Here is a 24786-nt window from a genome sequence, read left to right on the forward strand (position 1 = left end):
TTAGTGTTAGGGGGATTAAATACGTGGGGTTACGGGGATAGGGTGGGATATGTGTTGGTGTAGGGGTTACGAGGATCGGTGGGATATGTGTCGGTGCAGGCTCGATGGGCCGAAATGGCCTCTATCTGCACTGTGGGGTTTCTGTGACTTCTGTGACAACACAGTGAGAGGGAGCACTGGCACACTGTCCAACCAACCACTGCATAACACAGTGAGAGGGAGCACTGGCACACTGTCCAACCAACCACAGTGAGAGGGAGCACTGTCTGCATCATCTGGACAGCATAATCCGGGTAGGCCTATAAAGGTTAAAATGGCCCAGCAGCCACGACCCAAAGGCCCCCGGGAACACCCCCAGATAGACTTTACTTGACCCCTACCCAACAGCAGAGGGAAGAAATACTGCCTAGTGATCATAGACCAGTTTACAAGGTGGGTGGAAGCATTCCCCACCAGAGACTGTCGTGCTCAGACTGTGGCCTGGATATTTGCATACGACGCGATACCAAGATGGGGAGGGTCCCGTTGCAAATAGTTTCAGATCAAGGCACCCACTTTACAGGAAAGGTAATGAAGGAAGCTTGTAAGCTACTGGGAGTAAGACACAAGTTCCACATCCCCCATCATCCACAAAGCTCAGGCATGGCAGAGCGAATGAACTGAAAACAGCCATAGCTGAAACCGGACAGGGATGGGTGGATGTCCTCCCGTGTATCCTGATGAGGCTGAGAGCCACCCCAAACAGTGTGACCGGGCTGACAACATATGAACTCATGACTGGACGAGCAATGTGTCTGCCGGAAGGAGTAGCATCTGGTAGCAAGGGACTAGGACCCTTATAAGATAAAATTAGGAAATGCATACAAACATTGGATAATCAATTGAAGCAGCTCAAACAATAAGTTAAAGAACAAGACATCAGAGATAAAAATACACAAAAGCAGGGGGCCTCGGTGGGCGAGCAGGTATTTGTTAAAATATCACCAGCGAGATCGGGATTCTCACCTAGATGGACCGGACCATTTGAGGATATCATGACCAGTGATACACGCACATGCATAGATATGGGGGGAAAGGGTAGGTGGAAACATTGGACCCAACTAAAACAGTACAACAATAACTCATCTGACCTTAAATCCCACAGGAACAATGGAATAAACACCGGAGATAAACTAACATCTGGTGACGACCAGGCTTCTGCTTAATTTACAGGGAAACTTCACCATTAAGGTGGGATTACTGCTGGGAATTGTATGCATATTAATAGTTCACAAAATAAGCGAAGGGACATCCCACATTACGCAACACGGTGGCGTAGTGGTTAGCACTGTTGCCTCACAGCGCCAGGGACCCGGGTTCAAATCTGGCCTCGGGCGACTGTCTGTGTGGAGTTTGCACATTCTCTGTGTCTGCGTGGGTTTCCTCCCACAGTCCAAAGATGTGCGGGTTAGGTTGATTTGGCTATGATAAATTGACCCTTAGTGTTAGGGGATTAAATACGTGGGGTTACGGGGGTAGGGTGGGATATGTGTCGGTGCAGGCTCGATGGGCCGAAATGGCCTCTATCTGCATTGTGGGGATTCTGTGATTCTGTGAACATGTACATGATGAAAAAGCACCATGTTTTAATGGAACAATCACATTCGGAGTCTCATCCCCAGTCCCATTGTGGGGAAAAAAAGAGGACTGGAACGTGAACTATGGTAAAGAGAGTTATAGTTACAATAGAAACATAGAAGGATGCAGATGGCTAGACTGTAGAAAATGGATCAATCTCTCGCCTGACGGTGGGACCCTGCTACCAAAAAGCGGCGAGAGACCCAGCAACAAGGAACCATGTGGGGTAATGGATGGAAGGAGGTGCCATGGTATGAGATTTGTCCCCCTAAGTCCACATCCCCACCGACTGCTGCTACAACTACGGCCACACTACCAACAATGCTACAATGTCCAGTTATGACACCTGGGCCTATGAATGGACTAGTATTATTTACAGAGGGAGAACAATTGTATGATAACGAGAGACATGAAATTGTACCAGTACTAATGAACTTAACCATATTACAATGGCCAGGATATTGAGAGGTTTAACAAAACTAGAGAATTGTATGCATATATGATAAAGAATGTAATTAACCAAGCTGCTGATGCGACAGGGGCCACTAGTTTCAGGGGACATGCTGCATTCCACCAAAGGATTAAGAGGAGCTTAGGAACCGACATACTCACAGGAATAAACACAGGGACATCATTCATTAATGCCCTAGATATACAAGGAGTCCAAAGTAGTGTGGAACGACTACAAAGGGTAATATAACAGATTTTAGAGAAGGAAACTGGTTTGATTCGATAAGGATCAGAGTTAGGAGAACATACGATAAGAAAATTACTTGAGGGAATCAAGGTTATAGAGGACCATGCTAGCATTATCAACAAACTAAACCATAGAAATGAGGAACAGGCAAAAGACGGGGTAGGGCGAGGCTTATGTCATGCCTATGGATCACCGGACAGTTGAAACATAATCTGGCAGAGATACAGCGAGGAAAGGTACCAGACTGGATTAACAGCACACTGCTCCATGGCCTGAGCCAGAACCCAGGCCGCCCGAGTGCTTGCACCCTCAAAGGGATGACCAGAGTATATCCAGTGATACAAAAATGTAAAGCAGAAGTAACCTCAACGATAGGCATGGTATTCCTGATACCAGTGGTGGGACTAGAGACTGCTCCATACTCACAGTACCAGGTAACAAACATAGGCATAGTGAGGGGTGAGACATACCTCCAATACTATCCGATTGATACCTATGCCATCAGGAAAAATGGTACTATGAGAGGAGTCTCCCTAAACAGATGCCACAGGAAAGGCACGCTTACGATATGCCCACATCCGGTAGGAGAAAGCACTAAGGATGAGTGCGGCTATAATAAAACAGAGGGGCGTGTGTTGGAATGATCACATGTTGACCACCATCACAGCCACTCGGGATGTAGGGGAGAAGGGGAGTATTGTATAGCCACCACAGAGACTGAGTACCAATAGAGTAACCTGGTGTGTGCAATCACAATGCTCAACTTCTGCTTTACACCAAAGATCCCTGTGACAGTTGGACACACCAGATTATTCAAGAGAGGAGATAAAACTAAATGTGACAGATAATCTAAGGGAAGACTTGGTCAATTATGAAGACCCGGTAGGGGCCCCAATACCCCGGCTGCAAGAGGATCTGCAAGAAATGAAAGAGGATTTGAGCAAGATGGTGAAACAATACAGTGTTGCAAAGGAATTTTAAAAAGACAGATAGGGCTACAGGAAGTCCCGTGGTACGAGAAGCTGTGGGATTGGGGAATGAATGTCAACATACACCCATGGATCCACATAATTTCTTATATATTAGTGATAGTACAGTTAGTCATGGCTATAGGATGGGGAATGGCAGCATGTACCACTTGTAACAAGAAACGAACCAAACAAAGAGCTAAAGTGATTCGGAAAGAGTTGGAAAACACAAGTTTGCTCTAAACATGATGGGTATGCAGGGCCTCCCGAGCCAGCGACTGATCACCGCAGGAGGCAGGAGGCACAGCGATGCTTATACATGTGGTTTAACTTGGGCAGGGGCCAAGTACCAAAAGGGGGATTGAAGTGGGGAAAGAGTTAAAATAACATCGCTGGCAGCTCACAGGATGGTGTAAGAGAGACAGCCAACATGAAAGGCCACATCCATAAGGTGTGGTCAAGATAACTGACCTTTGAGACTAAAAACAACTCAGTGGAGACATGATATCTGGCACTTCAGCTGCCCTGAGGGTTTTATTATCTGGGTCACAATGCTTCCAAGTGATCTTTTAATCAGCATTCAGCAGTTTGGGCCAATAATTGAGGAGGCAGCTTACACATGTTTACCTTAGGATATGTCACCAAATCCGTGAAGGTGCATGCGGGCCAAGATCCAATCAGGTTGCGGGAATGAATTGTGCATGAGGCAGCCATGCTTATTTGAATGTATAAAGATGCAGCAATTTGGAGAAGTCTGGCTAAAGACAAAGCAGATTGTCTCCCCACCGGTGTAATAAAGACAACTTGACTATCAATCTGAAAACCTAGTGTTGGTTTAAAATACTCATCACACACTGTCCAACCAACCAGTCCATAACACAGTGAGAAGGAGCACTGACACACTGTCCAACCAACCACTGCACATAACAGAGAGCTGGAGCACTGACACACTGTCCAACTGAACCACTCCATAACATATTCCCTTTTAAACCTCAAAAAATCCCCTCGTAATTTTGAACACCTTAATCATATGTTTTTTAAAATCTTTTTTCTAATGAAAGCATCCCCAGTTTCTACCCCAGTATTAGCTTCGTGACGCTCTTTTGCAGCCTCTCCATGGCCTTGACATCCTTGCTAAAGTAAGGTCCCCAAAACTGTGGCCTAACCAATGGCTTGTATGTGTATAGCACTCCCTCTTTGCTGTTGTACTCTACGTCCCTATTTAGGAAATTTAGGACCCCGTAAAAAGCAACTTTATCAAGTTGCTCTTTCACCTCTCTCTGTATCTGAGCCACTAAGTCTCTCTGCTTTTTTAACATTTCACCGTTGAGTATATTTCCTCTCCTTATTCATCCTCCCAAAATATATCACCTCACTTTTTATGATTCTATGATTTCTCTGCACCAAATGGGAATCCAAACGTCCTGTACATTCAGGAACCCAGCAATAAAGTTTAATGCTACCCAAACAAATCTTTACATCCCTGAAAAAACAGAAGTTGAAGAATTTCCAATTAAAGGGGTGAATTTGAGAGATTGGGGAGGTGCTCCTGTTGTCAACTTCTAACAGAGGTGTCTAGCAGTTGCCAACACGGTCACCTCTAAAATTCACACCATTTAATTGGAAATTATGTAACTACTTCTGTTGCTGTGGCAGAGTAAAGGTCTCTCACAGTTTCACCATTAGAACAGACTAGCACAGTGTCCTAGCATTTGGTGCATCACAGAACTAACTAAATGGTGTATTTTGCTGCTTGATTCTCATTAGCTTCCCATACCTTTCAGAGTTTCCTGAAGGCTGTTTGCCACGTACCAACAAATTGCCTCAAAGTATGGAAATTTGAAAAGCTCTGGAGTCTTTAATCGCTTCTCCATCTCGTATACCCTGAAATGAAAATGACAATGAGAAGTACTACTTCCACAAGTGACCCCTCCAACTTCCTTGGAGTCAGGCAAACAGACTTATAAATGGCCCTGTCTTGTCACCTTGTGTTCAGTTAGCATGCTCACTATGGAAAAATACAAGTTGTTTTGTACACTTCACTGCAATTTGGTGGGGAGCTGGATGGGAAGAGATTGCGTTAACATTGATGCCACCATCTTGCAAAGCAGCTGCTCCTCTCCAGAGTTCCAAAAAATGATCATCCTGTGGTGCAATGTGGACCTGGTGTTACCAACAGTCAGATTCATGGGGGGAATTTTAACCTGGAGGAGCACGTGGGCTTGGCTGAGGGTTGGGGGGGGGGGGGGTTAAAGCAGGCAAAAATGCAAACGTGTCGGGAAGCCAGCTCCAACCCGCCAACTTCTGTGTTAAACTCGATCGCATTAAGCTGGGCCCTCGGGAGATATATGCTAATTGCTCAATTGGAGCAATAATTTAACAGTTTTAAATTTAGCGTCACATCCACTGGTTTCCTGGGCGTCCCAACACTCGCCATTGAAAGCAAGGAAAGAACACAACGGCAAATGAAGGGGCTGATTAAAATTCATAGAATCATAGAAGGAGGCCAGTCAGCCCATCATGCCCGTGCTGGCTCTGTGATAGAGCAGTCATGCTTAGTCCCACACCCCTGTTTTTTGTCCGTAACCCTGTAGGTTCCTCATCCGCAATCACCTGTCCAACTCCCTTTTCAAATTAGTTTTGGAATCAGCTTCCACCACCTTTTCAGGTCAAGCGTTCCAGATCCCGACAACTCTCTGAGGGAAAACATTTCTCATCTCCCCTCTAGATCTTTTTCCAATGATTCTGAATCTATGATCTCTGGTTATTGACCCACTTGCCAGAGGGAACATTTTTTCCCTTATTCTATCAAAACCTCTCATCATCTTGAAAACCTCTATTAGGTCACCTTCTCTGTTCCAAGGAGAACAATCTTAACTTTTCCAACCTCGCCTCATAAGTGAAGCCCTTCATTCCTGGCAACGTCCTGGTAAACCTCCGCTGTACATTTTCTATCATCTTACCTGAAGTGTGGGGCCCAGAATTGTCCACAATACTCCAGCTGAGACCTAACTAGTGATTTAGAAAGTTCTAGCATGGTCGCTTTGCTTTTATATTTTATTCCACTATTTATAAACCCAAGTAACCCTTATACTTTTTAACCACCTTATCAACGTGCTCTGCCACCGTTAAGGATTTGAGTATATAGAGTCAGAGTCATACAGCACAGAAAGAGGCCCTTCGGCCCATCGCGTCCGCACCGGCCCATCAAGCCCTGTCTAATCTAATCCCATTTTCCAGCATTTGGTCCGTAGCCTTTGGTCCGTGGCATTTCAAGTGCTCATCTAAATGCTTCTTGAATGTTGTGAGGGTTCCTGCCTCTACCACCCTTTCTGGCAGTGAGTTCCAGATTCCAACCACCCTCTGGGTGAAAAAGTTCTTCCTCAAATCCCCTCTAAACCTCCTGCCCCTTACCTTGAATCTATGCCCCCTTGTTATTGACCCCTCCACGAAGGGAAAAAGTTCCTTTCTATCTACCCTATCTATGCCCCTCATAATTTTGTACACCTCAATCAGGTCCCCCCTCAGCCTTCTTTGCTCCAAGGAAAACAACCCCAGCCTGTTTAGTCTTTCTTCATAGATGAAGCGCTCCAGCCCAGGTAACATCCTGGTGAATCTCCTCTGCACCCTCTCCAAAGCAATCACATCCTTCCTATAGTGTGGCGACCAGAACTGCACACAGTACTCCAGCTGTGGCCTAACTAGCATTTTGTACAGCTCCATCATAACCTCCCTGCTCTTATATTCTATGCCTCGGCTAATGAAGGCAAGTATCCCATATGCCTTTTTAACCGCCTTATCCACCGGTTCTGCTGCCTTCAGGGATCTATGTACATGCACACCAAGGTCCCTCTGATCCTCTGTCTTTCCTAGGGTCTTACCATTCATTGTGTATTCCCTTGCCTTGTTAGTCCCTCCAAAATGCATCACCTCTCACTTTTCTGGGTTAAATTCCATTAGCCACTGTTCCGCCCATCTGACCAACCCATCTATATCGTCCTGCAGACTGAGGCTACCCTCCTCGCTATTTACCACCCCACCAATTTTCATGTCATCTGCAAACTTACTGATCATACCTTTTACATTCACATCCAAATAATTAATGTAGACCACAAACAGCAAGGGACCCAGCACCGATCCCTGCGGTACCCCACTGGACACAGGCTTCCAGTCACAAAAACAACCTTCGACCATCACCCTCTGCCTTCTGCCATTAAGCCAGTTTTGGATCCAATGTGCCAAGGCACCCTGGAACCCATGGGCTCTTACCTTCTTGACCAGTCTCCTATGCGGGACTTTGTCAAAAGCCTTACTGAAATCCATGTATACCACATCCACTGCACTACCCTCATCCGCACACCTAGTCACCCCCTCGAAAAATGCAATCAAATTGGTCAGACATGATCTTCCCTTGACAAAGCCATGCTGACTATCCCTGATTAATCCTTGCCTCTCCAAGTGGAGACTAATTCTGTCCCTCAGAATTTTTTCCAATAATTTCCCTACCACTGATGTTAGGCTCACTGGCCTGTATTTCCCTCGTTTATCCCTACTACCCTTCTTGAATAATGGTACTACGTTAGCTGTTCTCCAGTCCTCTGGCACATCCCCTGTGGCCAGAGAGGTTCTGAAAATTTGTGTCAGAGCCCCTGCAATTTCCTCCTTTGCCTCACACAGCAGCCTGGGATACATCTCATCCAGGCCTGGGGATTTATCCACTTTTAAGCCTGCTAAAACCACTAGTACCTCCTCCCGCTCGATGCTAAGATGTTCAAGTATATCACAGTCCCCCTGCCCGATTTCTATGTCTACATCTGTGGATAGTGAACACAGATGCAAAATATTCATTTAAAACCCCACCTACATCTTCCGGCTCTACACACAGATTGCCACTTTGATCCGTAATGGGCCCTACTCCCTAGTTATCCTCTTGCCCTTAATATACTTATAAAACACCAAGATTTTCCTTTATTTTGCTCGCCAGTGTTATTTCATGGCCCCTCCTCGCTCTCCTAATTTCTTTTTTTTTTTTTATATAAAGTATCCCCCTGCACTTTTTATACTTCTCTAGGGCTTCCTCTGTCTTTAGTCCTTTGTATCTGCCAAAAGCCCCCCTTTTTTTCCCTAATCCATTCTCGTATATCCCTTGACAGCCAAGGTTTGTTGGTCCCACCCTTGACCTTTACGGGAACATGTTGCCATTGTACTCTCTCAATTTCCTTTCTGAAAGACTCCCATTGCTCCGATGTGGATTTTCCTACAAGTAGCTGATCCCAGTCCACTTTGGCCAGATCCTGCCTTATCATATTAAAATCGGCCTTCCCCCAATTTAGAACCTTTATTTCCGGTCCATCTCTGTCCTTTTCCATGACTACCTTAAATCTCACCAAATTATGGTCACTGTCACCAAAGTGCTCACCTACTAACACTTCTACCACTTGCCCCGCCACATTCCCTAGAATTAGGTCCAGTACCGCCCCCTCTCGTAGGACTTTCTACATGCTGGCTCAAAAAGCTCTCCTGGATGCACTTTAAGAATTCTGCACCCTCTAAGCCTTTCACACTCTGACTATCCCATATGGACACCAAGGTCTCTCTGCTCATCTACACGTTTCAAAATCGTGCCATTTATAGTATAGTCTTTCCAGATTAGTTCTCCTAAATGCATCATTTCACACTTCTCCACATTGAACTCCATCTGCCCTGCTTCTGCCCATTTCACCAGCCTGAAGCCTATAACAATCCTCATCATGATCTATTACTTTGCCAAGTTTCGTATCATCTGCAAACTATATAATGTTGCTCCCTACACCAGAGTCAAAGTTGTTTATAAAAATTGCAAAGAGTAATGGACCCAGAACTGACCCTTGGGTAACACCACTACAAACCACCTCCCAGTCTGAAAAACAAACATTCATCCACCACCACCACCCTTTGCTTCCAGTCAATGAGCCAATTTTGTATCCATACCACCATTTTCCCCTTAATTCCATGGGCTTCCACATGAAATACTGCAGTAAATACTCAGTACTCACAGCTGCTTTCTTACCAACTAGTGGGAAAGGGTTTGTTCACAGTACTTTTGCTGAGCGTTTACTTTTTACACTTTGGAGGTTTTCTGAATCAGATCAGGATGGGTGGCACCTTGGCTGCCTGAGATTTGACCTTGGACGAGGAGTAATATGACCAACACCAGCAGGAGCAGCCTGCTGTTCAGAGACCTACTGTTGGACATCAGACAGGGGAGCAGCAGAGGGGTGCAGCTTGTAGGAAGCATTACGTACGGCACAGGGTGCACAGGCAGAGGCCAAGTTCCCTTGACATTTTGGAACAGCAGTGTTTCAGGAGGCTCAGGCAGTCACGTCACGTCAGGTGGTGGCAGACATCTTCAACCACCTAGAAGAGGAGCTGCTGCCTGCTGGACCTGGTGGCCACACGTTACCAATGGCTGTCAGTGACCACCGGCCTCAACTTTTTAGCCTCCAAGTCCTTCCAGCGCTCTGACAGAGACATATTCAGGGTCTCCGAGTCGACAGCTCACAAATGCATAAGACAGGTGATTGATGGGTTGTTTGCCAATTATGCGAACTTTGCCTGCGACGATGCCAGTCAGAATGAGCGGGCGCTTGGGTTTGCGGCTCTGGCTGGCTTCCCACAGGTGCAGGGCGTCCTCGACTGCACACACGTGGCAATCCGGCCACCCCCAGATCAACCAGGAGTATGTGTCAACCACAAGAGCTTCCACTCCATCAATGTGCAACTGATGTGACACCAGAAAGAGATATTTCTGCAGGTGTGCTCAAGATTCCCGGGGAGATGTCATGACCAATGTTCCCCCTAAGGTGCGCGGGCGCGTACCAATCAGGAGGTCCCGCGCAGGCCGCTGCCACTGGAAGATACAGCGCAGAAAATTTAAAAGGGACAGAGCATTAAAAAAAAATTACAGGGCACATTGGCCATGACACTTTCATCCTGCGGCAGTCCAAGCTCCCTGACGTCTTTGAACCTGCAAGCACGCTTTAGATGCAACTGCTGGGAGACAAGGGATACCCACTTCAACCTTGGCTGATGACACCCGTCAGAAATCCGAGCAATGAAGCCCAACAGCGCTACAATGAATGCCATCTGACCACCAAATGTGTGATTGAACAAGCAATCAGAAAGCTGAAGATGCGCTTCAGGTGCCCAGACAGATCTGGAGGTGCCCTTCAGTACGCACCAGCCAGGGTCTCCAGAATGGTCTTGGTGTGCGCACTCTGCACAACATTGCACAGCAGCAAGGTTTGGACCTACAGGAGAAACAAGGCGCAGAGCTCAGATCCTCCTTGGAATGAGGAAGACGAAAAGGAGGAAGGTGATGAAGGCAATATAGCATCCTCACATTGACACCCAGGATGCCAGAGCTGCCCTATTACTGCAAGGTTCGCTTAGGTTGCACCAAAGGACCGATGTCAGAACCACCTGCAACGGCACTCTTCCCACCCCACACCACCCCTCCCACCCTCCGCCAATGCCACTGACTGTTTGCAGGACTGTAAACAAACAACCAGCCCTTGCACATCTCCCCCCATTCAACCCCATCAATTCCTGTATTACCCTTCATCATCAAGCAAGTTAAAAGTTGACTTGCCACCCAGCAACCTAGAATAGGCAAGAAGGGGAAGTGGTGCAAAACAATAAAATGTATGCGATTCTATTAAAGAACATAACATTTTCTCATACACCCATATGCATACACTTGTGCAGCTACAAAGCTTTATTCTTCCTTTTCCTACTGCTCCTGCATGGTGCAACCCCTGTGGCTTCAGCAGTGGAGGAGGCTGGCTGCTCAGATTCCTGCTCTAACTGCTGAAATGCTCTTGGCTGACGACCTCTGGGTTTTGGAGCCCTTTTTTTTAATTCATTCACGGGATGTGGGCGTCGCTGGGAAGGCCAGCATTTTTAATGGCCATCCCTAATTGCCCTGGAGAAGGTGGTGGTGAGCCGCCACCTTGAACCGCTGCAGTCCATGTGGCAAAGGTACTCTCAGTGCTGTTAGGGAGGGAGCTCCAGGCATTTGACCCAGCAATGAAGGAACACCAATATATTTCCAAGTCAGGATGGTGTGTGACTTGGAGAGGAATTTGGAGGTGGTGGTGTTCCCATGCACCTGCTGCCCTTGTCCTTCCAGGTGGAAGAGGCCGCAGGTTTGGGAGGTGCTGTCGAACAAGCCTTGACAAGTTGCTGGAGTGCATCTTGGAGGTGGTACACACTGTAGACAGTGCATCGGTGGTGGAGGGAGTGAATGTTTAAGGTGGTGGATGGGGTCCCAATCAAGCGGGCTGCTTTATCCTGGATGGTGTTGAGCTTCGAGTGTTGTTGGAGCTGCACTCATCCAGGCAAGTGGGGAGTATTCCATCACATTCCTGACTTGTGCCTTGTAGGTAGTGGGAAGGTTTTGGGAGTCAGGATGTGAGACACTCGCCGCAGAATACCAAGCCTCTGACCTGCTCTTGTAGCCACAGTATGTGTGTGGCTGGTCCAGTTAAGTTTCTGGTCAATGATGACCCATGTAACCACCATGTTGATGGTGGGGGATTCGGCAATGGTAATGCTGTTGAATGTCAAGATGATGTGGTTAGACTCTCACTTGTTGGAGATAGTCATTGCCTGGCACTTCTGTGGCGCAAATGTTTCTTGCCACTTTTCAGCCCAAGCCTGAATGTTGTCTAGGTCTTGCTGCATGCGGGCATGGACTGCTTCAATATCTGAGGAGTTGTAAATGGAACTGAACACAATCGCAAACATCCCCACTTCTGACCTTATGATGGAGGGAAGGTCACTGATAAAGCAGCTGAAGACAGTTGGGCCTAGGACACTGCCCTGAGGAACCCCTGCAGCGATGTCCTGGGGCTGAGATGATTGGCCTCCAACAACCACAACCATCTTCCTTTGTGCTAAGTATGACTCCAGCCAGTGGAGCGTTTTCCCCAATTCCCATCGACTTCAATTTCACAAGGGCTCCTTGATGCCACACTCGGTCAAATGCTGCCTTGATGTCAAGGGTAGTCACTCTCTCCTCACCTCTGGAATTCAGCTCTTTTGTCCATGTTTGGACCAATGCTGTAATGTGGTCTGGAGCCAAGTGGACCTGGCAGAACCCAAACTGAGCATCGGTGAGCAGGTTATTGGAAAAGCAGCATCGACGACACCTTCCATCACTTTGCTGATGATTGTGAGTAGACTGATGGGGCAGCAACTGGTCGGATTGGATTTGTCCTTTTTTTTTATGGACAGGACATACCTGGGCAATTTTCCACTAGGTCATCTGGAATTGAGGCAGCATGTCGGGTACTGACTGGGGTGGGCAGGGGGGGGTGTTGCAAAGGGCAAGAAGTGGAGTTCCCACTTCCATGTCGTCTTTCGTCATTGTCCCTCTCGTGGGCCAGTCACACTTCATTCACTGCTACCACTCCGCTGCAAAGCGCTTTGTTGCAATTCGTGCAGTGCTAAAAGGCCGTGGCCAAGGTATCGGTCATCCTATTTAAGGCAGCAGGCATGTTGGCATCCAGAGTCTGCACGGTCGTGGTCAAGGTCTGCATGGACTCATCCGATTGCAGCGTTTGATGTTCCATGGAGTTGGCCACTTTATCCACGCAGGAAGACAATGGCGCAATGCCCTGTAATATCAACCCACTCATGCTTGAGGCGAACTCCTCCATTCTCTATGCTTGGAAGGCCCGTCAGTACATCGCACATTCTCTGCTGCTCCTCAATGATTCTCCTTTTCATCGACGGCCCCTGGGGTACAGCATCTGTGTCCAGCTGAGCAGAGCTTGGAGAGGGCTGAATCCTCAAGTGCGGACTCTTCGCTGTTGTCTCTGCCACCACCATCTGCTCTTGCTCACTTGTGAAGGCAAGGTGAAAACCCAACTATTTGTCTAACTGGTCCCACCAAAGTGCGAGTATCTGAGCTGGTGCATGGTAAGCATGAATCCTGTGACAGCGCGCCGTCAGAAGGAATCAGCTCCTCTGAGGATTCGTTGTCCGCGAGGTACTGGCAAGGTAAGTACGTTGCAACTTATTATGATCATATTTCACTCGCTGTTGAAATCAAGTCAACATGACTGAGTGTTGTATGACATGTGGGTTGCTGATGTTTAATTTTGTCACCTGGTATCTCGGAGGTCCCAGTCTCCACATCTCTGATGGCCAGGGACGTCAAAACACCACTGATCTCTAGCGCTCCCTCCTCTGCAGTTATTAGCTGCGAGATCTGTGGAGGATCATCTCTGGTCCTCTCCCCCTCCCTAGTGTTCTGCACTCTCTTCTGTAATGGGGGAAAAGAACAGACCTATGAGTAATTGTACTAGCATGTGTTCACCCGATGGATGCAGTGCATTTGGTGAAGGTGACCATCAGGGAGAGGCATAAAATTGCATATGGATGAGGGCGAGTGGCAGTGGAGGATGGATAGATGGGGAAGTGAGGAAGTGCATAGAAAGAGAAGGATGGGTGCATGTGCAAGGTAACTGTATGTGAGGAGTGGTGTGATGGAGTAGGCTTGGCAAGGCAGAGTGAGGGGGTGGGGTAATGCACACAGTAGGATGTAGGTGAATGTGCAACTGTACTCACCTTTCCTGACCTGGTTAGGTCATTAAAGCACTTCCTGCACAGAATCCAGGAACCTGGTACAATGCTCCTGCTGCGGAGTTCCTGGGCCAGACCCAGCCACACCACCTTTGTGGCAGCAGCAGGTTTCTTCCTTCCATTGCCGGGGAAGAGTATCTCTCTCCGACTCCTCACTGCCCCCAGCAGTACATTAAGGGAGGGGTCATTGAAACGGGGCGCCGACTTTGAGCATCATGAATTCATTGTCACACCTCGTCTTCTTCTGCTTCCAACTCAAACTCCTCCAAATTCCATTTTTTGATTGGCCTTTTAAATATTGGAGTTGAGATCGCCTCATGCGGGGGGTCCTCATTGGACACCAAACCCAGAAGTAAAATGATAATGAAGTGGCTACGTTAAAATGCCACAAACGTGCTGAAATTCCTTCCAGGTATCCCAAACAATATCAGGCCCCACCCCACACACCGCTCCCAACATGCCTCCAAGTTAATATCGGGGTTATGGACTCCAGATCATGAAGCCATCGCCCAAACACAAAGGGACTAGCTCACCACTAGGCTGACTTTTTGCACTGCTTCAGATGGAGGCTGCATGTCTTTGACCATAGTCCAAGGAGTTGGCCAGTAGAAGGTATAAATAACTGACTCTTGCGATGCCTTGTCATAAATGTCTTCACATTCAAAGTGCAAAGACAGACTCCCACGTTTTGTCAAGCAGATTTAGATTTAGATCTTAATAAACCACAGATATTTTAAACCACGATATTCTCAGAATAACCTCCAAATATTGCATTTTTTAATTTGGTCAAAGAATTAAAGTAAACCCAGCCCAAATCACTAACAGTTCTCTTCCCAAATTTGGGAAAACAATGGTTCTGGGGCTTCCCTTCCAGGAGCACAGCAGGCCCACTGTAGCAATGTGAATGACTAATAAGTGGGAGGGAACAACAGGGCCCAGCTTCTCACCTCAATTTCCTGTCAATGCCGTGCAGAAACACACAGGTAGCTGGCACAGACCTTACACCAGGACCTCCCCAAGATCAGTGGGTCAGATGGGGTACAGCAGCAAGCCAGTGGACCTAGAAAGACAGGTCAGCCAACTGCACACTGCACCTTTGAGCTCCGAGGGCTTTCCACCCCTATTTCGCAGCACAAAACCCTACTGGGGGCAGGTTGGGGCAGGGGTGCAACCAGGTCATTTTAGTGCAGGTTGGCCCTGACAGGTGCAGTGTACTTCAGGCTCAATGTGCCTGTTCAGTGCCGGGGCAGAGGGGGCCAGAAAAATGTCCCCACTCTATAATTACTGATCAATGGTTGCTGCCCGCTGCCACTCCCCCCACCACCCCCTCAGTGTACTGCTTCATTGAGTCAAAGCTCAGTCACACTCCTGGCGTCACTTGTTGAACCATATCGATGTCCAGCTCAACCATTCACACACAGGGACCCAACTGGTTCAAACATCACAGCTGCAATGGGCAGATCCTGAACACTAGGGTTAATAAGGACATTTTGAGAAGTGTGCTGACAAGTTGGGATTTAGTTTAGCTGATGTGGTATTAGGTGTGGGAAGGAGAAGCAGCAGGTACAGATTAGGACACAGAGGGTGGCCACTAACCTGAGTTGTGTGCTAATATTGAGGTTGTGCAGGAAGTTTCCACCGAAAGCCATGCAATCCTTGGAGGTCAGGACAGCGTGGATCCAGCCTGGGGAAAGAGGGCAAACCTGGGTTAAAACACAAGGCGAAGCCTGGGATGAGGCACAAGGCAAAACCTGGGATGAGGCACAGGGCAACTCTGGTTGAGGTGGGCAGGGTTGTGGAAATAAATGGTCTTGATGGTTAAGAGGATGTCGGGTTTGAAGCTCAGTGTCAAGTGGGATGAAATTTCGCATGGCTTGACGCAGCCGGAGTGACCGATCGTGAAGGGATGGAATCAGTGACAAGGGGGTGGAATTAGTGTCAGGAGCTAAGAATAAGGGTCTCAGGCTTGAGTTGGAGAAGTTTGTCCATGTTATCCAACTGCATTGTTCATATCTGAGCCTGTCTCAGCAGAGTGTACTGGACAACACAGCTCATCATGCCTTCAGCAATGTACCCATGGCCTCATTTTATGATTTTTAGATCAATATTAACCAGGTCACCAGGAAAACTGTGCTTTTTGTCACCCGAATAGTGCCGTGAAATCTTTTACGTCCACCTGAAAGAGCAGATCAGGCCTCGGTTTAACGTCTCAAACTATAAGACGACACAAGTATAAATAAGGGAGATACTCAGCAGGCCAGGCAGCATCCGTGGAGAGAGAAACAGAGTTAACATTTCAGGTCTGGGACCCTTCATCAGAACTGGAAAAAGCTGGAGATGTAACAGATATTAAGCAGGAGGGGAGGAAGGAATTGAAGGAATATACTGTGCTTTTGTAAGAGGCAGGAAAGATAAAATGTTGCAAACGGGAATGGCAAAAATCATACTGCATGAAAAATGGGGGCAGGGATAATTATCTGAAATTGTTGAACCCAATCGAAAGATGAGGTGCTGTTCCTCGAGCTTACGTTGAGCTTCATTGGAACAATACAAGAGGCCAAGGACAGAGAGATCAGAGTGGGAGTGAAGCGGTGAATTAAAGTGGCAGGCGACCGGAAGCTCAGGGTCACCCGTACGGACTGAACGGAGGTGTTCCGCAAAGCGGTCACCCAATCTGCGTTTGGTCTCCCCAATGTAGAGGAGACCGCATCGTGAGCAGCGAATACAGTATATTAAATAGCAAGAAGTACAAGTAAATCACTTTCACCTGGAAGGGATGTTTGGGGCCCTGGACAGTGGGAAGGGAGGAGGTAAAAGGGCATGTATTGCATCTCCTGCGCTTGCACGAGAAGGTGCCAGGTGAAGGAGCAGGGCTGTTGGGGGTAATTGAGGAGTGGACCAGGGTGTCGCGGAGGGAGCGGTCCCTTCAGAATGCTGAGAGGAGGCGAGGGGAAGATGTGTTTGGTGGTGGGATCACGTTGGAGGTGGCGGAAATGGCGGAGGATGATCCGTTGAATGTGGAGGCTGGTGGGGTGAAAGATGAGGACAAGGGAAACCCTATCGTGGTTCTGGGAGGGAGGGGCAGGCGTGAGAGCAGGAGTGCGGGAAATAGAACGGACGCGATCAAGGGCCGTGTCAACCACGGTAGAGGGGAATCCTCGGTTGAGGAAAAAGGAAGACATGTCAGAAGCACTAGTATGGAAGGTGGCATCGTCAGAACAGACGCGGCGGAGAGAGAGAAACTGGGAGAATGGAATAGAGCCCTTACAGGAAGCGGGGTGGGAGGAAGTGTAGTCCAGGTAGCTGTGGGAGTCGGTGGGCTTGTAGTGGATGTTTGTTGAAAGCCAATCGCCAGAAACGGAGACGGAGAAGTCAAGGAAGGGAAGGGAAGAGTCGGAGATGGACCATGTGAAGGTGAGGGAAGGGTGGAAATTGGAAGTAAAGTGAATGAACTTATCTAGTTCAGGGCGAGAGCAGGAAACAGCACCAATACAGTCATCGATGTACTGGAAAAAGAGGTGAGGGAGGGGACCTAAGCAGGACTGAAACAAAGAATATTCCACATATCCCATGGACAGGCAGGCATAGCTAGGGCCCATGCGGGTTCCCATAGCAACACCTTTAATTTGGAGGAAGTGAGTGGAGTCAAAGGAGAAGTTGTTCAATGTGAGAACAAGTTCAGCCAGGCGGAGGAGGGTGGTGGTGGATGGGAACTGGTTGGGCCTCTGTTCAAGGAAGAAACGGAGTGCCCGAAGGCCGTCCTGGTGGGGGATGGAGGTGTAGAGGGATTGGACGTCCATAGTGAAAAGGAGACGGTTGGGGCCAGGAAACTGGAAACTGTTAAAGTGACGGAGGGCGTCGGAAGAGTCGCGAATGTAGGTGGGAAGAGACTGGACAAGGGGAGAAAAAATAGAGTCGAGATAGGAAGAGATACCTCCTTCCCAAGATCCACAAACAGGACTGCCCTGGTAGGCCCACCGTTTCAGCCTGTTCTTGCCCCACGGAACTTAGTGACTGTGGGCTAAGTTTTAAGTTAACATATAACTAAATTTTAAAAACTAAACTTAATTTAATTAATTTAATAAACTAAATGAAGTAAGTCATTTGATTAACACAAAACTAATTAATTAAATAAATAAAATAATGGGAGAACAGGAATGGTGTTGCTGCTGCAATATGTGGGAGCTTGTGGACATTTTTGTCCAGGGCGACTACATCTGCGGCTCGAGGAACTTCGGCTCCGAGTTGAGCAGCTGGAGTCCGAGCTGCAGACATTGCGAGACATCAGGGAGAGAGAAAGTTACCTGAACCTTTTGCTCCAAGAGGCAGCCACACCCCTTAGATTAAATACTTAGAATTGAAGCGTGGTCAGGGACAGGAGGGTGTGACACTGAGTAGTGTAGAGGAACAAAGGGACCTTGGAGTGCATGTCCACAGATCCCTGAAGGTAGCAGGCCAGGTAGATAAGGTGGTTAAGAAGGCATACGGAATGCTTGCCTTTATTAGCCGTGGCATAGAATACAAGAGCAGGGGGGTTATGCTTCAATTGTATAAAACACTAGTTAGGCCTCAGCTAGAGTACTGCGTGCAGTTCTGGTCACCACATTACAGGAAAGATGTGATTGCACTAGAGAGGGTACAGAGGAGATTTACAAGGATGTTGCCGGGAGTAGAGAATCTTGGATATGAGGAAAGACTGGATAGGCTGGGTCTGTTTTCCTTGGAACAGCGGAGGCTGAGGGGAGACCTTATTGAGGTGTATAAAGTTATGAGGGGCCTAGATAAAGTGGATAGAAAGGACCTATTTCCCTTAACAGAGGGGTCAAAAAACCAGGGGGCACAGATTTAAAGTAATTGGTGGAAGGTTTAGAGGGGATTTGAGGGGAAATGTCTTCACCCAGAGGGTTGTGGGGGTCTGGAACTCACTGCCTGAAAGGGTGGTAGAGGCAGAAACCCTAACCACATTTAAAAAGTACGTGGATGTGCACTTGGGATGTTGTAACCTGCAGGGCTATGGGCCAAGAGCTGGGAAGTGGGATTAGGCTGAATAGCTCTTTGTTGGCCGGACACAATGGGCCGAAATAGCCTCCTTCCGTGCTGTAACTTTCTATGATTCTATGACTGCGAGTGAGGCAGGTACGGGGATGCAGGAGGTAGTATTGCAGGAGCCTCAGTTCCTGCACTTGTCCAATAGATTTGAGGTTCTTGCAACCCTTGTGGACAAGTGTGGGGACTGCTGGGAGGACGAGCAAACCATTCAAGTGGGGGGGGAGTAAAAAGGAAGGTGGTTGTAGTAGGTGACAGTATAGTTAGGGGGATAGACACTGTTCTCTGCAGCCAGGAGAGTCCCGAAGGCTATGTTGCCTACCTATGTTGCCAGGGTTAAGGACATCTTCTTTGGGTTGGAGAAGAACTTGGAGTGGTAGGGGGAGGATCCAGTTGTCGTGGTCCACGTAGGTACCAACGACATAGGTAGGACAAAGCAAGAAGCTCTGCTGAGAGAGTTTGAGCAGCTAGGGACTAAATTAAAAAGCAGAACCACAAAAGGTCATAATCTCTGAATTATCACCGGAGCCATGAGCAAACTGGCAGAGGGTCAATAGGATCAGGGAGATGAATGCGTGGCTCAAAGATTGGTGTGGTAGAAGTGGGTTTTGATTCGTGGGGCACTGGCACCAGTACTGTGGAAAGAAAGCTGTTCCATTGGGATGGACTACACCTGAACCATGCTGGGACCAGAGTTCTAGCGAATCGCATAACTAAGGAGGTAGATAGGGCTTTAAACTAAATAAGGGGCATGGGGGGGGGGGGGGTGGTCCCAGTGGAGAGAAATCTAGAATGCTAAAGAGAAAAGACAAGGAAGCAGTGCAGGAAAGTGATTGGGGTAAGGATAACCAGATTGTGTCAGGAAGGGACGGAGCGTACAAACAAAGGAGTGCACTAACAAATAGGGTCCGGGTAAGGTCAGAGTACAAAAAAATGTTGATGTCTAAAAATGTTAAAAAGACAAATCTAAAGGCACTGTATCTGAATGCACGAAGCATTCGTAATAAGGTAGACTAATTAACAGCACAAATAGATGTAAACGGATACGATATAATTGCGACTATGGAGACATGGCTGCAGGGTGAGCAAGGCTGTGAGCTGAATATCCAAGGATATTCGATATTTAGGAAGGACAGGCAAAAAGGAAAAGGAGGTGGGGTGGTGATGTTAGTAAAGGATGAAATCAGAGCAATAGTGAGAAAGGATACTGGCTCAGAAAATCAAGATGTAGAATCAGTCTGGGTGGAGCTAACGAGCACTAAGGGGCAGAAAACATTGGTGGGAGCTGTCTATAGGCCTCCAAACAGTAGTGGTAATGTAGGGGATGGCATCAAACAGGAAATTAGAGATGCATGTAACAAGGGGACTCTTACTTCTTAGGCAGTCCCTCGGAACCAAGGATGACTTGCTTCCACATTAAAAATGAGTTCTCAGGTGACTGATGAGTCCAATGTGGGACCTACAGTCTCTGTCACAGGTGGGGCAGACAGTGGTTGAAGCGGCGGGTGGGTGGGGTGCTTGGGTTGACGTACGCTCCTTGCGCTTGGCTTCCGCTTGCTCCCTGCGAAGAGACTCGAGGTGTTTGGTGCCTTCCCAGATGCTTCTCCTCCACTTTGTGTGGTCTTGGGCCAGGGATTCCCAGGTGTCGGTGGGGATGTTGCACTTTTTCCAAGGAGGCTTTGAGGGTGTCCTTGAAGCGTTTCATTTGCCCACCCGGGGCTCTCTTGCTGTGTCGGAGCTCTGAGTAGAGCGCTTGTTTTGGGAGTCTCATATCGGGCATGTGACCCATCCATCGGAGCTGATCGAGCATGGTCAAAGCTTCGATGCTGGGGATGTTGACCTGAGCAAGAACACCGACTTTGGTGCATCTATCCTGCCAATGGATTTGCAGGATCTTGCGGAGGCAGCGTTGGTGGTACCTCTCCAGTGCTTTGAGGTGCCTGTCTCTCGGGCATACAGGAGGGCGGGTATCACTGCTGCTCTGCAGACCATGAGCTTAGTGCCGGGTTTAAGGTCCTGGTCTTCAAACACTCTCTTCCTCAGGCGACCAAAGGCTGCACTGGAACACTGAAGATGATGTTGGGTTTAGTCATCGACATCTGCCCTTGTTGACAGTAGGCTCCCAAGGTATGGAAAGTGGTCCACGTTGTCCAAGGCCTTGTCATGGATTTTGATCATCGGGGGGCAGTACTGTGTGGTGGGGGCAGGTTGATAACGGACCTTTGTCTTACGGATGTTTAGTGTAAGACCTGTGCTCTCATACGTTTCGGTGAAGGTGTTGACGATGGTTTGGAGTTTGACCTCCGAGTGAGCACAGACGCAAGCGTCGTCTGCATACTGTAATTAGACGACAGAGGATGGGATGACCTTGGATCTGGGCTGGAGGCGACAGAGGTTGTACAGTTTCCCATTTGTTCTGTAAATTAGCTCCACTCCAGCAGGGAGCTTAGAGGGCGAGATGGAGCATTGCAGCAAGGAAGATCGAGAAGAGCGTGGTGCGATGACACAGCCTTGCTTGACCCCGGTCCATACGTGAATTGGGTCTGTGGTGGAACCGTTGGTCAGGATCACGGCTTGCATGGCGTCGTGACAAACTTTTGAGGGCAGCCGAATTTGAGGAGGACACTCCATAATCCCTCACGGTTGTCGAAGGCCTTTGTGTTCAAGTACTACAGTAATCATGGGTGACTTTAATCTACATATAGACTGGCCAAACCAAATTAGCAATAATACTGTGGAGGATGAATTCCTGGAGTGTGTACAAGATTTTTTTTTAGATCAGTACGTTGAGGAGCCATCTAGCGAACAGGCTATCCTACACTGGGTATTGTGCAATGAGAAGGGATTAATTAATAATCCTGTTGTGCGGGGTCCTTTAGGGAAGAGTGACCATAACATGATAGAATTCTTCATTAAGACGGAAAGTGAAGTAGTCCAATCTGAAACTAGGGTCCCAAATCTAAACAAAGGAAACTGTAAAGGTATGAGAAGTGAGTTGACTATGATAGATTGGGGAGCTTCATTAAAAGGCATGGCGGTGCATAGGCAATGGCTAACATTTAAGGAACGAATACATGAATTGTAACAGTTATACATTCCTTTCCGGCGCAAAAACACAAAAGGAAAAGCGGCCCAACCATGGCTAACAAAAGAAACATAGAAACATAGAAGATAGGAGCAGGAGTAGGCCATTCGGCCCCTCGAGCCTGCTCCGCCATTCAATGTGATCATGGCTGATCATCCAAATTCAGTACCTGGTCCCTGCTTTCTCCCCATACCTCTTGATCCCTTTAGCCTTAAGAAATATATCCAACTCCTTGAATATATTTAATGAATTGGCCTCCACTGCCTTCTGTGGTAGGGAATTACACATGTTCACCACTCTCGGTGAAGAAATTCCTCCTCATTTCTGTCCTAAATGGCATACCCTTTATCCTCAGACTGTGACCCCTGGTTCTGGACTCCCCGACCATCGGGAACATCCTTCCTGCATCTAGTCTGTCCAGTCCTGTCAGAATTTTATAAGTTTCAATGAGATCCCCTCTCATTCTTCTAAACGCCAGCGAGTACAAGCCCAATCGACCCAATCTCTCCTCATACGTCATTCCTGCCATCCCAGGTATCAGCCTGGTGAACCTTCGCTGAACTCCTTCCATGGCAAGAACATCCTTCCTCCGATAAGGCGACCAAAACTGCACACAATACTCAAGGTGTGGTCTCACCAAGGCCCTGTACAACTGCAGCAAGACATCCTTGTTCCTGTACTCAAAGCCTCTCACTAACGAAGGCCAACATACCATTTGCCTGCTTAACTGCCGGCTGCACCTGCATGCTTACCTTCAGCGACTGGTGCACAAGGACACCCAGGTCTCGTTGCACTTCCCCTTCGCCCAATCTATTGCCATTCAGATAATAATCTGCCTTCCTGTTTTTACCACCAAAGTGGATAGCCTCACATTTATCCACGTTATATTGCATCTGCCATGCTTCTGCCCAATCACCCAACCTGTCCAAATCATCCTGGAGTTTCTCGGCATCCTCCTCACAGCACACTCGCCCACCCAGCTTTGTGTCGTCTGCAAATTTGGAGATATTACATCTAGTTCCCTCGTCTAGATCATTAATATATATTGTGAATAGCTGGGGTCCAAGGACTGATCCCTGCGGTACCCCACTAGTCACAGCCTGCCACTCGGAAAAAGACCCGTTTATTCCAACTCTTTGCTTTCTGTCTGCCAACCAGTTTTCTATCCAAGTCAATACCTTGCCCCCAATCCCATGTGCCTTAACTTTACACGCTAACCTCTTATGCGGGACCTTATCGAAAGCCTTCTGAAAGTCCAAATATACCACATCCACTGGTTCTCCCTTATCTATTTTACCAGTTACATCCTCAAAAAATTCCAGTAGATTAGTCAAGTACGATTTACCTTTTGTAAATCCATGTTGACTTTGTCCGATCCTGTCACTGTTTTCCAAGTGCTCAGCTATTACATCCTTTATAATGGACTCTAGCATTTTCCCTACCACCTTTTTTGAATAGTGGGGTAACATTAGCTACCCTCCAATCCATGGGTACTGTTCCAGATTCCATTGAATGTTGGAAGATGATCTGCAATGCATCTACTATTTCTAGGGCCACTTCCTTAAGTACCCTAGGATGTAGATTATCAGGCCCTGAAGATTTATCGGCCTTCAGTCCCATCAATTTCCTTAACACCATTTCCTTACAAATACTGATTTCTTTCAGTTCCTCCCCTTCATCAGACCCTATGTTCCCTGACATCTCTGGGAGGTTATGTGTGTCCTCCTTTGTGAAGACAGAACCAAAATATGTATTTAATTGGTCTGCCATTTCTTTGTTACCCATTATAAATTCCCCTGATTCTGACTGCAAGGGACCTACGCTTGACTTCACCAATCTTTTTCTCTTCACATATCTATAAAAGCTTTTACAGTCAGTTTTTATGTTCCCTGCAAGCTTACTCTCATATTCTATTTTCCCCTTCTTAATTAATCCCTTTGTCCTCCTTTGTTGAATCCTAAACTGCTCCCAATCCTCAGGTTTACTGCTTTTTCTGGCCAATTTATATGTCCTCTCCTTGGATCTTATGCTATCCCTAATTTCCCTTGTTAGCCACGGTTGAGTCACCTTTTTTGTTTAATTTTTATGCCAAACTGGGATGAACAATTTCTGTAGTTCATCCATGCAGTCTTTGAATGCTTGCCATTGCCTATCCACCGTCAACCCTTTGAGTGACATTCCCCAATCAATCCTACCCAACTCGCGCCTCAGACCATCATAGTTTCCTTTATTTAAATTCAGGACCCTAGTCTCGAAGTCAACTACTTCATTCTCCATCTTAATGAAGAATTCTATCATATTATGATCGCTCCGACCCAAGGGGCCTCGTACAACAAGATTGCTAATTAATTCTTTCTCATTACATAATACCCAGTCTAAGATGGCCTGATCTCTGGTCGGTTCCTCGACATATTGGTCCAGGAAACCATCCCGTAAACACTCAAGGAATTCCTCCTCCACAGTATTGTTACTAATTTGGTTAGCCCAATCTATATGTAGATTAAAGTCACCCATGATGACTGCTGTGCCCTTATTGCACGCTTCTCTAATTTCCTTTTTAATGCCATCCCCAACCTCCGCATTACTGTTTGGAGGTCTATATACCACTCCCATTAACGTTTTCTTGGTATTTCTCAGTTCTACCCATACAGATTCCACATCATCAGAGCTAATATCCTTCCTTACAATTGTGTTAATCCCTTGTGTTAGTTAAGGATAGTATTAGATCCAAAAGAGGAGTCACA

The 24786-nt window shown here is 47.4% G+C and overlaps 1 protein-coding gene across 1 annotated transcript in view; it reads right to left on the reverse strand.

Annotated features, from left to right (window-relative positions):
• LOC147105941 (lysine-specific demethylase 7B-like) overlaps positions 1-24786 on the reverse strand; it is a 195498-nt gene that overhangs the window by 141108 nt on the left and 29604 nt on the right. Inside the window, 2 exon segments of the mRNA XM_086009771.1 lie at positions 5060-5166; positions 15508-15595. Of these exon segments, the coding sequence (XP_085865897.1) occupies positions 5060-5166; positions 15508-15595 (195 nt within the window).

Source organism: Somniosus microcephalus, chromosome 16 (genome assembly GCF_052327205.1).
Source record: "Somniosus microcephalus isolate GS21.2 chromosome 16, FLI_Smic_1.0, whole genome shotgun sequence".
NCBI lineage: Eukaryota > Metazoa > Chordata > Chondrichthyes > Squaliformes > Somniosidae > Somniosus > Somniosus microcephalus.